This window comes from Misgurnus anguillicaudatus, chromosome 19, assembly GCF_027580225.2.
Source record: "Misgurnus anguillicaudatus chromosome 19, ASM2758022v2, whole genome shotgun sequence".
Classification (NCBI taxonomy): domain Eukaryota; kingdom Metazoa; phylum Chordata; class Actinopteri; order Cypriniformes; family Cobitidae; genus Misgurnus; species Misgurnus anguillicaudatus.
Window position 1 is genome coordinate 39,887,919 of NC_073355.2, and position 16,393 is coordinate 39,904,311.

At 35.7% G+C, this 16,393-nt stretch overlaps 2 protein-coding genes across 2 annotated transcripts; one reads left to right on the forward strand and one right to left on the reverse strand.

The window, feature by feature from the left end:
• Positions 1-385: 385 nt before the first annotated feature.
• LOC141350908 (erythroblast NAD(P)(+)--arginine ADP-ribosyltransferase-like) lies at positions 386-2,035 on the forward strand. The gene is made up of 3 exons (XM_073856750.1): positions 386-603; positions 698-821; positions 892-2,035. Exons 2-3 carry the CDS (start codon positions 765-767, stop codon positions 1,633-1,635), a joined length of 801 nt encoding a protein of 266 aa, XP_073712851.1. The 5' UTR covers positions 386-603; positions 698-764; the 3' UTR covers positions 1,636-2,035.
• A 6,731-nt stretch (positions 2,036-8,766) lies between these two features.
• On the reverse strand, positions 8,767-10,227 carry LOC129425729 (ecto-ADP-ribosyltransferase 5-like). Its single transcript, XM_073856751.1, has 2 exons — positions 9,700-10,227; positions 8,767-9,619 (listed from the first exon to the last, which is right to left on the reverse strand). The coding sequence occupies exons 1-2, from the start codon at positions 9,751-9,753 to the stop codon at positions 8,867-8,869; spliced, it is 807 nt and encodes a 268-aa protein (XP_073712852.1). The 5' UTR covers positions 9,754-10,227; the 3' UTR covers positions 8,767-8,866.
• Between the last annotated feature and the right edge of the window lie 6,166 nt (positions 10,228-16,393).

Sequence of the window (16,393 nt, forward strand, 5' to 3'; positions counted from 1 at the left end):
GGCGTTTTGTGTGACTGTAAATAGATTTGTTTAATAACAGGACTGCACACACACTGGCGACTCATTTTCTGATAGAAAAACAGAGGGGCTTTAAGACCTTTTTAAACGGTCTCATCTCAGTGAAAACTTTTGTATCTACATTTCTTAAATACTATGCATCGTGCTTGTTGTGCAAAACCATGCAGCATTTCACATATTAAGGTTTTCCAGCCCCCCCCCCCCTTGACAGCAGGCTAAATTTACCACTTATGTTCAGTATACTCAATGCCACATTTCTCTGTTCTTTTTGTAATTTTGTGCCACACAAATTTTATTGAATCTGGTGTATGAGAAAAAAATTTTATTCTGCTTTTTCATTACACTGTCATTTAATCTAGTTATACAGTAGTTTTATTTTTCTATCTGTGCAAAATTTCTAACACATAGATTATGCAGATGATAAATTATGGGGGAAGCGTTTATTTAATACTTAGATTTGATATATTTTCTTAAGAAAGTACAGTTTATTTTCTGGTAATGTGTGTCTTTGACCCGCCTACTTTTCAGAAAGTATAAAACCCTCTGAGTTTGTTCCTAATTGCCACTCTTTCTTCATACATACAGGTATGATACCTTAACCACTTTAATTACTTTATTGAACTTAAACTTTTAAACTGTATTAGATTTCTAACACAATGTTGAATTTGTTGTTTTGAAGTTTCTTAACTGTATATTCATACCTGATATCCATTCGATGTGCATCTGAGGATTCAGACTACATCAGGATGTTGACCACTGCAGCTCTTATTCTCATTGTCACCAGTAAAGTTGTCCTAGGACAGGTAAACTTGAATAATAAGTGTGTATATTACTGTACAATCATTAAGTGAAGTTATTATTTCTCATTGCTAGGATGACAGAAAGTATTTTGGAGGAGATATTATTCAGTTGGATATGGCAGTGAATTCAGTTGATGACCGATATGATGGCTGTAGAGAGAAGATGGAAAACCTGGTGAGAACAAAATATCTAAAACAAGAAATCTGTGCTGACTTATCTGGCTTTGGAGCAGCTTGGATAAACAGTACAGGAAAAATATCTGAATCAAAAAAATTGAAAATGCACCATTTAAGTGCCATCACTGTGTACACTGGTCTTACAGTAAACCGTGCATTCAATCATGAAGTTAGGACTGGCAGACAAAAATACAAAGAAAAGAAATACACATGGTTTTCGCTTCATTTTTTGTTGACAGAAGCGATACAGATTCTTAAGAAAAAGCAAAACAAATGTAAATCAACTTATCGTGGTACCAGTGTTACATTTAATGAGAATGTTCAGAACAAAGAGATTCGTTTTGGTTCATTTGCGTCCTCCTCTCTTGAACTTAAAATAGCAAAGCGGTTTGGAAACGAATCTTGTTTTGAAATTAAAACATGCTATGGTGCTGATGTGTCAAAATACTCCTATTTACCTTATGAGAAAGAGGTGCTGATTCCACCGTATGAGACATTTAAAGTCACTGAAATAAAGAAGAAAGGTGCCTGGTGTAACACTGTGTTCAAACTGAAGAGCTCTGGGATAAAAAGTAACTTAAACTGTGCAGTGGCATCAGTCGAGCCCAAGAGATATCACAATGTCATTATCTCTGACTGATCGGCATTTACCTCTTTATTTTCTTTCTTTATATTAAGTGTTGCTTTCATTGTACTACAACAATTCGTTGAAAAATAAAAATGTTTTAATTAACTTTAAAAGTTTTACTGACTGAAAACTGAAAAGCATGTAAATAACTGCATTATTTCATTGCCTATTCTACTTTATGTGTGAAGGCTCTCTGAAAATACATGACGTTGGTCAGTTGTGACCACAAATGTCAGGGTCTGTAATTCCCCAATAACAACCACTAAAACTAACACATCCTGACTCATCAAGTTGCTGTGAGTCATCTTAACCTGTACAACTTAAATGATCAATGTATCACTTTCCTGTCTCTCTCCTTATCACAGGCTTTAATTTGTTACAAATGAGCTAGTACAATATTTTACATCAATATATTGTTTTTTGTCAATCATGACTCTTCTGAGCCAGAACTTTATAATGAAATTGTCACTTGTTTTATATAGCTTTTAATATATGCTTTTTTTAAGCATAAAGTATTTTCATCTATAAATAAAAATAATAATGATAAATCTGTTCCGTGCATCAAATGTGTCTCTCAACTCTTTCTGTTCTGATTTCAGTGACTTGATGTTTAATTGTTCAACAGGCTTTATTCATATACTGTAATAGCTAACTGTAACTGTAATAGGTATTGTAGTGTCTTGTGATAATTTTGGCCCTATTGTCATTTATAAAACAATCACAGATTTAGTTATAGTCATACTGTCTTAATCAAAGAAGTTTTAGCTCCTTATACACACCTACTGAAAAACCAAACAGAAAATCTATGGTTGCTATTAAAATACCATTAGAAATCATTAGCTTTAACCAGTGTAACACTGCTTTTTTTAGTATGCTTTGGGCATCATTCCAGTATATAATGGTGCCCACAACAGAGCCCAACACATATTTCCAGTACCATTACAGTTTTCTTTCTAGCCAATACCTCCCATTAAATACATTAAATAAAACAAAATTTTTGTGATGGTTTCTATCGGTAGCAGAGACAACCGCCCATCTGACTCGCTGTAGTCTGCTCTTGATGTTTACGGCAGGGGACATTATATCTGCGGTCTTTTAAGTGGGCCATTTTAGTAAGACTTTCCACCAAATTAAATGAATTATTTGTGCAAGCAGCTGATTATGCATCAGATCAAGATGCATTGTAGAAGTGGTTTCATAAACATTTAAGGTTTATGGTGAAATTCAAACTTATTTTGGAGCACCTAACACACCCCTAACCTACAGTATGGCAATTACGGCCAATAGCTGGAGTTTCGCTAATATAGGGTGACCATACGCGCCATTCTTCCCGGACGCATCCTGGCCAGGATTTCGGGTTCGTCTTCCGGAAGTCGTCTTTGTCGACCGCATACGTCATAGAGGATTATTATTATTATTACAGAAAAGCAACCGTTATCTTTTAAGGTACGAATGAAACTACGATTGTATGTCTTATGTTTTTAACTGAATGGCGTATGCAGTCAACAAATACGACTTCCGGAAGACACACCGAAATCCTGGCCAGGACGCGTCCGGGAAGAATGGCATGTATGGTCACCCTAGCTAATAGCCATGTGCCTATACAATAAATTTATTGATATATTATTGATGTTTTTTTTTTATTAAAATATAAGTGAACCTGTTTATACTGCAGTCAGACTGTGCTACAATAGCAGTTTTTTATTCTTTTTTTTTTAAGAAAATAAAAACAATTATAAATATAGCTGCACGCAGCAATTACCGGGGTCAAGCCAAAAAGGGCACAGAAGAAAGTAAAGTTGAGTTCGGATGAGCAGTTTAAAGAACCTAGGAAAATCTCTTGATTTCAGACAAAATAATATAACAGTTTCCAGCAAAAAAGCTGCATTCTCATTCAGTGAAATCACTCCCTCTCTTCTCGAATATCATTGACAACTAGAACACTGAAGGACATGTGAGTGGTGCTTGCAGTGGCAATACTCAGCTCACAAGATGTTACAGTGGTGTTAATGAGTCAAAAGAGACCATCCCCGTGTCTCTATCTTGTTCTGATGCAGAGATATAGCTTTTGCAAACACGGTTGATAAGGTATTTTCAATGGTTGCTAGGGAGTGAATTGGCAACCACCAGTGATTATAGTCAAAGCCATGAAAGGAATAATCCATAATGACTCATGGTTCTAGTTGTGTTGTTGCAGTAGTTTTAGGCAAAAAATGGCATATTCTATCTCAAAACCAGTAGGTGGCGCAATGACAAAATTGTGCATGCAGCATTAGGTCATGATTGTGTTACATCTAGCTAGTTTTATGACTATAAACTTTAATTTAGTGAAGAAACAGTTGTATGGCCGTAGGGCTGGCTTGATATCAAAGGTTTTGTTCAATTATAAGGCCATCTAGTGGTGCAAGCATACATTTTTTTTGGTGTGGCCTCAGACTGTGCACATACATCAGTGTGTCAAATCTGGTGTAAAAATCTCATTTTGTTGCAGAGTTATAACCATTTATGTGTAAAAACACAAAATTTAAAGGTCATTTTTCGTTTTTTGCAATTTTCGGCCATTTCTGATGGAAATTTTAATATAACGCCAATAGAACTTTTTGTTCAGAAGGTAAGGTTAGTTTCTTCCTATGGTGTTTTCGAGTCGATCAGAATTACGCTCGCGGAGATATTCACGCGTGTTTTTTAAGCGCTATTTTGCCGCACAGGGTTAACCGTAAGGCGAATCCTGGCATGTTTGGTATCGTTGGACTCGGCAACTATTCAAAACTCCAAGGAAACAAGTCCCATGAAAATACGTTGATCACAGCCAAAGTTATAGGCCTATAAAACATTTGTCTGGCCACTAGGTGGCGCTGCAACGAAACTGTGCATGCACCCTAAGTTCCTGACTGGCATCACAAGTACCAAGTTTCGTGTCAATAGGCCTAAGTTTGGTGAAGAAACAGCCTAAAATCTGTTTTTTTGCGCTCTTCTTAAAATTCGTTGAAGCGCTATACGATAACGGATTGGTTTATCGAAATTCTTTTAATAACTTTTTGCCTTGAGTGTCTCTAGATGCTGCATACCGATTTTCGTGGCAATCGGTTAAAAACTCTAGGACGAGTTTGCAAAAGTAGGTTTTACGAATTATTCAAAATGGCGGAAAAATTTTCATGACGGAAAATGACGTCATAGAGTCTAATCGAATCGTCTTGAGCCAAGGAATCAGAGGAAACAAGAATTTCATTTCTAGGACTTACGGATCAGAAGTTATAAGCAAAAACGTAAGTGCAACTTTGGACTGTTGGTGGCGCTAGCGGGTTTGAGATAGAGACTCCAAAATTGCTGTGGATATTATTTGGACTGTCCTCTGTCAGTGTGCCAAATTTCATAACTTTCCTACCTACGGTTCTATGGGCTGCCATAGACCGCAATGGAACAGGAAGAAGAGAAAGAAAAAGAAAAGAAAAAGAAAACTAACGGATACAATAGGGGTCTTCGCCCATTCTGGGCTTGACCCCTAATTATTATGGATTCAGTTTCATTCATCACAGCTTTTCTATCTTATTTATTATTAAGGCGGAGTGCACAATATTTGAAAGCCAAAGTTAATATTTGAAATCACCTAAACATAAACACATGATATATAGATCCGTCCCCCTCATACGCAACCCCGGCAAGGATGTGGGTTAGTAGAAACGCCCCTTATTGCTGATTGGCTACAAGTGTTTTTGGTATTAAGCCTGACTCCCTTTTCCAAAGCATTTTTTCAAACATTGTGCACTCCACCTTTAAAGTACAAAACGTTTTCAAAAATTAATGTAACAAGGTGAAAGGGTGTTTTTCACTTTTTCTATTGTATGTTACATTTCTTAACAATAGTCTCACCATACACCACATACTCATTCTCACCATTTGTCTTCTGAGAAAAGGTGTGAACTTTAAACCACCATCATTTGTAGTTTCCCTTTAACATTTTCATAAGGTGTCTGCGCATTGCACCCCTTGCAAACTCAAGTCTGCATTTTGACAAGTTACACTTTTATATAAATTCTGTCCTGATAAAGTTATATTTGATACAAACCCATATGGGAAAACACAACCTTTTTTAATTATTTTATTATGTGTTCTCTGAGATGTACCTAAAATTTAACTACTTTAAATTATTTATTCATTTTTTGCCAAAAAACATATGAGTTTAAGTAATTTATATGACCATTTCCACCCTGTTTATCCTCTGATTTTTGTGTTTCCCAATTTTGTGCGTTTCTGATTTGAGCGTTCGGCATGATTTGATGTCCTGCCCACTTCTATGATTGACATATGAGGTGACCCTTAGTGGCAGACAGTTGTCTCTTTCACACAGTAATTCTGGTAAATTACCATGAATTTACCAGAATGAATTTACCAGTAAATACAAAAATGTGCTGTTCACACATGCAGTGACGTTCCGTCTTTTTACCAGTAAGACATCATTCACACATCAGTATCAAAATAACGGTAAACTCAGAGAGAAAGCGGAAGTTACCTGTGGTGCACGGCCGGCAAGCTCCGTATTTGTAAACAATGGCGGGTTATGACTTAATATCCACGGTCCGTATTTTGTTGTTTTCACATCTGTGGCAAACGGTCGCGAAGTTGCTCGTGACCAAATAACATTGCGTTAGGTGGCGTCAAACGGAACCTGCATTGGCAAATTAGGCTTCAAAGATGGTGTGCTAAGGACGTCTGCAATTTGGCAAATAGATGGTAAGCTGTTTTAAACAACTTTGGCGAAGAAATGTGGATGTTAAATTAAGGTGTGCTCGACTTTTAAGCAGCATGTGTGTGGAAACGTCCGTAAACAGTTCGGGGGTAAACGCGTCACCTGTATAAAAAACGTTCTGATTGGCCTGATCTGTCAGCACGGTCTGACGTCGTCCATTCTAAATGTCGGTAATCCTATATTTTTCGTTCACACATAGCCCTTACCAGTAAATTACTGGTAATCTTACAACCTGTCTTACTGGTAAATTGGGAGCACTGATTTACCGGAAATGTTCTGTTCACACATGACATGTTAACCGCAATTTACCAGTAAATTACCAGTGAAGACTGTATGTGTGAAAGGGACTAGTGACTTCTCTTCCAAGGGGTGCAAATTCAAAATATGTGTGCATCATGTGAACTTACATGCATCATGCGTCATGTCAAAATACGTGCCTGCTGCACACCTGTCAAAAGGATTTATGATAAACAGACGCACCATGGTACAGGAAAACAGCAGCATATTTTGGCTCCGCCTTTTTAGTCTGTGTTCTTTCAAATTCATTGCAATTTCACAGCCACGGCACAGAACAGTGCAAACATCAAAGTACAAAAGTGTGAACATTAACTGGCAGATGACATCTGCATCTATGTAGTACTTTAATATGAAAACAGTTTACATAATGTGATGCAGGAGCAATACAAGACATGTTCAATCCTAGTTTATCTCCAGTGAAAACAGTTCTTAACACACTCTGCTTCACGTCGTGCCGCATTACCACCTTGGGTGTGCATTATTTTCTTATAATTCAACGGCTGGTCGTCAATTATTCATTACGTATTGTATCTGTCAGAGATTGTGACTCGAAAAAGGTTGAGGACCATTGATCTAGATAGAAGTCCATTGTAAAGCACAACATGATCATCAGGTTCCTTAGGGGGGTGAGGAGGTTCACCCCCTCTCCATATACCCTTTTGGGACCTGTCCATGGTGCTGAAAGCACTCCAGGGTGCCCCATTCGAGCCTTTGCATTCAGTCAAGCTAAAGATTCTATAGACGGTTTCATCGGACGCACGCGATACACATCTGGATCTGAACCTTACTTCCGGTTTCGTTTTTTTAATGGTGACTAGTTGCTAAACTGATCTCTTGAACAAATGCCTCGTCGAAAATAACAAATGTTTTGGTTTCCTATGTAATCTATGTGTTGTTTTTTTGCTTGTTATATAAATAAACTACGGAAGTTAAGTGCGGACTGCGACAGCCGCTTGTTTATGTTGTTACTGCTGAAACGGTCTATATCTGAAAACATTGCTCTTGGTTGCATTAACTTCGATAAAGAGGGTATGAGACCTGCACACTTTTTCAGTCCATGATTCGTGCCTCATGCCAATGTGCATTGGCTTTTTTTTAGATATACTTGAAGTAGATTGGTCTCTCTGGCTAGATTTCTGATTCACCTGAAACCGACATGATGTCTCTGTTCCCTTGCGTAAAGAACAAGGGTTACGCAAGTAACCAAGCTATTATGGAAAATTAAAAAACCTATTTGAACATTAGATCAATTTTTACAGTTACTCTAGCACATTACTGTCATGAATATTTGCAGTCGGCCTACATTGTAAAATATTTTTTACAAGAGCAGACAAAAATAAAATATAAATGTATAAACAAAAATATAAATGTTTTACCTGCATAAACTTAGAATCAGGAAAAACTCAGTGACAGTATATCATTGATATGTTTATGTGCAGTCATGACCTCTGCTGGAAACATTAATATCACACATGAGCTGCTGTGTGTTAAAAACTATGTGGTAATACAAATGTATTCTGTCAAATACTATGGTTACTACACTTTGGGACAGTTTCCCTGACAGGGATTAGACTAGTCCTAGACTACAATAAAAGTAAGAGCTGTCCAAACTGAAAACAACTTGCACTGACATATTAAAATACATTAGTGACCTTTGTTTTGCCTCAAAATGCAAACAAGTAATGTTTTTAGTAAGGCGTGTTTGTAGTATATTTCCTAATTTACCTCCTATCTCCTAATTAAGTCCTGTCTTAAGCTAATCCATGTCTGGGAATCCACCCCTATAAATAAGCAATACTGTAATGGACAACAGGCCATTGAATTAATTGAAAATAAGGCACACCCAAGGAGGTAATGCGGCACAACGTGAAGCGGGGAAAAAAACGATCTGGTGCCTATTTTTAAGACATTTGACAGGTTAGGTGTGCAGTTTACAAAATATTCAACACCCATGGAACATTTCTCAGCCAATCAGAATAACATTCAACAGACCAGTGGTATAACTATAATAAATTTTTCTAAGTGCAGGTATTTATCACATTATAATTACAGGGCGGGGGGGGTAAATGAATGACTACTTGTCATTATTAGCTATATTTAAGAATTTGACACAAAATATTGATCAAAAATATTTTATTATAAACAGAACAACAAATATTCTTAATATAGCAAAGAGAAATTACAATATGTAAATGCTGATCAGTCAGAGATAATGACATTGTGATATTTCATGGGCTTGGCCACTGCACAGTTTAAGAAACTTCTTATTCCAGTGCTCTTCAACTCAAACACAGTGTTACACCTATTACCCTTCTTCTTACTTTTCCTGATATTAGTGACTTTAAATGTTTCATATGGTGGAATCAACACCTCTTTCTGATTAGGTTTCCATGAGTATTTTGACACATCAGCACCTAGACAAGTTCTGATTTCAAAACAAGATTCAGTTCCAAATTTATTTGCTTCAGTCTGATCACGAGAGGAGGACGCAAATGAGCCAAAACGGATCTCTGAGTTCAGTTCACCCTTAAATGTATCCTGGGTACCACGATAAGTAAATATGCATCCATTTTGTGTTTCATTTAGAATCTGTATCGCTCGTGTCAGCCAATAGTAAAGTAAATACCATGAGAATGTCTTGTTTTGGTATGTCTGTTTACCATTCCTAACATCCTGATTGAATTCTTTATATAGGCCTTCTATAACACCAGTATACACATAAATGGCAATTAAATTGTTTCTAGCTAAGTTATCTTGTGGTTCAGGGAATTTATCTTTACCGATATTCCAAGCTTTTTCAAAGCCTGATTTATTAGCAGCAATTTCTGTGTTAAAATAATCTCTCTCCACCAGTGTTTTCATCTTCTCTGTACAGCCTTCATACAGGTCATCAACTGAATCCGGTGCCATATCTAAAGGATATATCTGTCCTTTAACAGCTCGTCTGTCATCCTATATCCAAAAATATAATAACTTTAGAAATAATGTCATTATGCTTGTACAATTATATACAGACTCATATTCAATCTTACCTGTCCTAGGACTTTACTGGTGACAATGAGAATAAGAGCTGCAGTGGACAACATCCTGATTTAGTCTCAATCCTCAGATGAACACGAATGAAGATCAGGTATGAACACTGTAAAAAGTGTTTCTGTGCCTTAGTAGATTTAACAAAAATAAATTGAGTAAACTGTATTAAAAAATTTTAATTCTTGTTTTTTTAATCAAAATATGAGTTAAAATAAAATAAAAATTGGAATAAATTGATTAATTCTATATGAACACATTATTGAGTAAATTCAACTTAATTTTATTATCTATAATCGATTTAAATTTTTAAGAAAGAAATTAACTTAATAATTTTGTGTTAAAACTACATGAATTATTTTAGTAAACACGACTAACTAGGCAGTGGACTTGCAGTTCCCAGCATGCTTTGCATGGGACGGCATTTGGAGAGTGAAATTTGAATTGAAACTTTTTTTGTTTTGTTTTTAACTAAAAAGAAAGACCTGTTAGTGTTTAATGTTCATTTATCTTCAATATTTGGAAGAGTTTCTGTTTTTTCTTTGAGTTTTGTAGTTACCATTGTTCAGAAGACCGGTGCTTGTGCATAGACTGCATACTGAAGTATGTCGCGCTTTACAGCTGCCCAATAGGAAACTGAGTGGGTGCGTTTGAATAAACGTTTCTAGCCCTCATCTCACGGCATAAAAAACAACAACTAACCATAAATATGTTACCTGTACCAAGAAAAGTAGGTTTATTTAACTGAGTAATACTAGTACAATTAGTTAACTCAACTCAATTTTATTGCATTCATATTAAGTAATGTTAGTGTGTTCAATATACTTAAAAAAGGTTGCAAGTTGACTCAACCTAAAACTTCCCATGCAGTCACTTGCCTCACTTTTTATAAGTTAGATCTAGGTATTACTTTTTACAGTGAATATAATACAGTCAAGAAACTGCAAAAGACAACAAATACAACATTGTATTACTAATCCAAAATCTTTGCACAGTACTAAATTGCGCACACCATAACTTTGTATCATTTCTTATTTATTTAACATTTTCTTTGAGACATTTTAAACATTTAGTTTTAAAAGCAAATATTAACTGTAAATTTATCATCAGGTTATTTTTCACCAAAAAAAAAGAAACGAAATGGTGCTTTAATAGTACCATAAGCTTGTTATCATAGAGGAACCATTTTTAGAGAGCTACAGAAAACATACTTTATATATCACCTCTGTACAACCATAGGTGGTGCTAAAGCATCATTTTTTAAGAGTGTACCAGATTTCATAAATAGAGTAACAAGTCTCAAAGTTTAAGTTCAGTAGTGTAATTAAAGTGTATAGAAAGTTAAGATATCATACCTGTATGCATGAAGAAAGAGTGGCAATGAGGAACAAACTCAGAGGGTTTTATACTTTCTGAAAGTAGTAGGCGGGTCAAAGACACACTAAATACTAAGAAAACATCATCAGTTCTTAGAAAACGCATCACATCTGAATATATTAACAGTTTATAAAACTTCTGAGAATAATAACACCCAGATTTTCATTAGTCTGTGTCAGGATGTTTGTAAATAGACTTGTAAAGATCCAACTATGATTATGCCAAATATTGTTATTGGTTTGTTAATGATAATTATACATTTTTGCACAATTAACTTAGTACAAACATACAGATTAGCCATCTTGTAAAATATGAATGAATTCTTGTCAGATCAGGCTGGTTTGTATCAGGTCGCTGGTTCGAGTATCATGGCCAGGAAGTTGTTGCTGCAGCCTGCAGGCAGTGATGCAGTAGCTGCTCAGTGCTTCGTGTGTGTATGTCATTGTTGGTTGTAACAAGTTACTATATTAGTTACTGTTTAATTACTTTTCCCTATGTGACGTCATTGCGTTGTGTTTTACTCTTTGATCTGTCACATTATATAGCATTTTAACACAACTGAATGCTAATTTTACATATTATATGTTCTGTTGTCTTTAAAATAGTGACTAAACACAACCCAGTAACGACCCACGACCCAGTAACTCCTTGTTTAATCCAATCAACTCTTTCTTTAACTGCTGCAAAAAACAGGCCCTCATCTGTGTATTATGTTGTGCTATCTGTTGTTTTCTGTGCTTTTACTGCTTCTATTAATGTAAAGCTGCTTTGAAACAATTAAGGTCCACAAAATGTTACAACTTACTCCACTCCGGTAGATTTTAAAAACAGATCCGGGGTAGGTTTTGTTCACATGAATGTACGAAGCTTATTACCCAAGATGGATATGTTACGTATATGGGTAAAGAACACTGATGCAGATGTTTTGGTAATTTCAGAAACCTGGCTTAATAAATCAATAACAGATAATATCATTAATATCGAAGGGTATAATATTTTTAGAATTGATCGGCCAAAAAGAGGGGGTGGCCTAGCCATTTACATTAAAAATAAATACAAGGCAACTTTGCTACTATCCAAGTCAATACCTAAACAACTTGAATATATGGCAGTTGAAGTGGAATTCTCAAAATCTGTAGCAATTACTGTTGTGGGTTGCTATAGACCCCCATCAGCAACAAATGACTCTCTTTTATTGATGACAGATTTTATGTCAAAGTTGAATTTTAAAGAATTAATATTAATTGGAGATTTTAATTGGAATTGGCTGCAACCTATATCTATTGAAGTACAAAATTTTTGTGACACTTTTAATATTCAACAATTAATAAATACCCCGACAAGGTTAAATTTAAAAAATTTGTCTAAATCATCACTTTTAGATTTGATTTTTACGAATACTCCGCACAAATATTCAAATGCATCTGTGTTTGCGCAAGACATGAGTGATCACTGTACTGTAGGAATAGTTAGAAATACAAAATTACCTAAAACAGAACCACGTATAATTAATAGGCGATGCATGTCTCAGTTTAGTGAGCAAGGTTTTAGCCATGACCTCGCTCTGTTTGATTGGGAGAGGATTTTATTGATTCCTGACATTGAGTGTGCCTGGAATTATTTTTATGACGGGCTCACCACTATAATAAATAAACATGCGCCTTTTAAAAAATATAGGGTCAAGGGTCGAGATAACCCATGGTTCTCACCCATACTGTCAAACTTGGTCCAGGAGCGAGATGTTGCCTGGGCTAAAGCAAGGCACTCTGACTTAAAGTCCGATTGGCTTTGTTTTAGACAGTTACGAAATAAATGTACAGTGATGATAAGGAAAGCTAAAGCTGATTACTTCTTAAACGAAACAACTCGTAATTTAAATAAATCAATGAAATTTTGGAAAAATGTAGAATCCATTAAAGCTGTAAAAAAGGTAGTAGGATTTCCCTCATATATAATGGATAACTCCAAGAAAATTTCAGAAAAAGGACAGATGCTAGATTGTTTTAATAATCACTTTGTTGCTGTTGGATCATTACTAAAGACACCCAAAACTACAGATATGAATATCGGAATGGATGTTATGGGAAGACATCTATCACATCCAAAGTTCACTTTTAAACCACTGTTGACAGGACAGACTAAAAAAGCCCTTCAAACATTGGATGTAAATAAGTCAGCTGGCCCTGACCGCTTAGAACCACTTTTTTTAAAATTAGCTGCTGATCATATAGCAGCTCCTTTAACATATATTTATAACCTATCAATGAGTTTAAATGAATTTCCAAAGATATGGAAGTCTGCATATGTAAGCCCACTGTTTAAAGCAGGGGATCCCACTGATATGAATAACTACAGGCCGATTTCGAAATTGTGTGTCCTGTCGAAGATTTTTGAACGTTTTATTAGTGAGCAATTGACAATATATCTAAATAAATATAGTATTTTATCACATAATCAGATTCCGGAAAAAGCACAGTACAACTACAGCTGCTACCAAGGTTTTAAACGATATTATTGAGGCGCTCGATAAAGGTCATCATTGTGTCTCTCTTTTCATCGACTTGTCAAAGGCTTTCGACACTGTTGATCTTAGTATACTGAAAAATAGACTGAGACAGATCGGATTATCTGAAGATACAATTTCGTGGTTCGAAAGCTACTTAATAGATAGGACACAATGTGTGCAGATGGAAGGCCAATCATCCGCACTTTTGCAAGTCACCAGAGGAGTCCCTCAAGGATCAGTTTTGGGGCCTTTACTTTTTATTATTTATATAAATAACCTTGATGCTAATATAACTAATGTTAACTTCCATTTTTACGCGGACGATACTGTGATCTATAGTAGTGCTCCTAAATTACATCTGGCAGTGTCGCTGCTACAACATGCTTTTGATGTTGTGCAGCAAAGACTTAATGATTTAAACTTGACTTTGAATGAGACTAAAACTAAAGTAATGTTCTTTTCAAGATCTAAAAAGCAAGTGACAAATCAAACACCTCTTAAAACTCAAAAGGACACTATAATAGAGGTAGTGACAGAATATAAATACCCCGGTTTTACATTGGATGATTCATTATCTTTTAAAACTCACATTGATCAAGTAAGGACTAAATTAAAAATAAAATTAGGGTTTTATTTCAGAAATAAATCTTGTTTCTCTTTTGAAGCAAAAAGAAAATTAGTTTCTGCTACTTTTATGCCCGTCCTTGATTACGGAGATGTATTGTATAAATCAGCAAATGCCAAATTTTTAAATTCTTTGGATGTTTTATATCATGGTGCACTTAGGTTTATGCTAAACTGCAACTATAGTACTCACCATTGTGAATTGTATCACAGAGTTGGATGGTTATCATTATCTATGCGCAGACGCAAGCATTGGTACTTATTTATTTATAAATCCATTTTGGGACAGTTGCCTCAATATCTCTGTTCTCTTACTCAATATAAACCTCCTGGGGCTTACTTTCTGCGATCACAAGAATGGTACACTCTTTTAGTACCGTCAATACGAACAAAATTTGGCAAACAAGCTTTTTGGTATGCAGCACCTAGCGATTGGAACTTTTTACAGAATATCATCAAATTACCTGCCCTAGTGTCAACGAATATTTTTAAATCTCTTGTTACTGAGCTGTTAAAGGAAGAAATGAATTGTAAATGTTTTTAATCTGTACTAACGATGTGCATATACTTTGTCTGATGTGTCTATTTTCTATTATTTTTTTTTATTTTTTTTTATTTTATTTTATTTTCTACTTTAATACTGTGTAGTTCATCTTGGCCAGGTCACTTCTGAAAAAGAGATTTTTAATCTCAGAAAGTTTTACCTGGTTAAATAAAGGAAAATAAGTATTGTGAAAAGCGCTATATAAATAAAATTGAATTGAATTGAATTGAATCTGACAAAATCATCGTACATTTACATTGAGGCTGTACTGATGTTGCTCTTCTCATCAGTGTTGTTGCGTTACGAGCGCTTTTTTATTTTAAATCTTTCCCCGCCAGCGTTTTTTTTAAAAGTTGCCAGCCAGCGCCAGCGTTTTTCATGATTTTCACAAAAGTTTAATGCCTTCCAGAAAATGTTCTTCTTAAAATATATAAACATACAATATACCAAATGAAAGAACAGACCCTCTGCTTTCAAAAAAAAAAAAAAAAAAAAAAACGTTTTATCCTACCTTCAGTAGTTCTTTTGTAATCAGCTTTTGAATATGGGTAGGTTTCTGCAAAAACAACACATTTTAAGCAAAAAGCAGAGATAATTCCATTTTTGTGACGGACTTTTCATAGAGATCCCATTCAGAGCAATCTTTAAAACAGACACAGACATGCAGCCGCTTGCCATAGGGCAATACTTCCGAGTTTAAAAAGTTGCGTAATTGCAGTATTGCGGAAAGTCGGAAATACTCGTCATTGGCAGGGAAGCGTTTTCTCTTGATTGACGAGATATCTCGTCACCACATTTTAACATAGATATCTCGTCAATGGTGGCGAAAGAGTTAATGAAACTCAACATCAAGGCTAAACTTTTAGTGTGGCCTTAGCTTAACCTGTATGTCCCTGGGCTGTGAGAGGAATCCGAAGACTTGGAATAAACCCTGACAAAAGGAGAACGTTCAATCTCTACACAGAAAGGCCGCTGCTGCTACCCGCTGTGCCACCTTCTCTTCCAAATGCACTAAAACATTTAGATTTCTTGAAATAAAATTGAGTTTTCTTAATGACTGTTAATCTGTTTAGTTTAATTTCTTAAGCCTCTGCTGTTGAGTCTGTGTCTTGTTGTGAAATAGAGGATTGTGTGTCAGAGCAGGGGCCTCATTTATAAAGCTTGACCATAGGACTGTATATTATATCAGGGTTCCCACATCTTAGTTAACTTCAAATTCAAGGACCTTTCAAGGACTTTCCAGGTCCAATACCCTCAAATTCAAAGACTAAATGTGGGAACACATTTCAAGTGAGATCAAGGTTACATCGTGTTACCTTTTAAGATTGTAACATTGTTACAGTTCCCTTTCGAGGGAACTCGCACTGCATCACTGCGGTGACACCTTGGGGAAGCCTCCAGAGGTAAGTGTGTCTGTATATCAAATTCAACCAATGGTGAGGCTTAACGACAAAGACAGGGTGACGCGGGAGCCAGAAAGTATATCACTATCTGAAATATTGCCAAAGACAGCGTTACAGGGACGCAGGAAGTATGGCAAGGGAGTCGCAGCGTCTCGTTCCCTTCTCTGGAAACAAGAGTTACATACGTAACCCGAGACGTTTTCATGTGTCAAACACAACTATGCAAAAAAAAGCATTTTGGT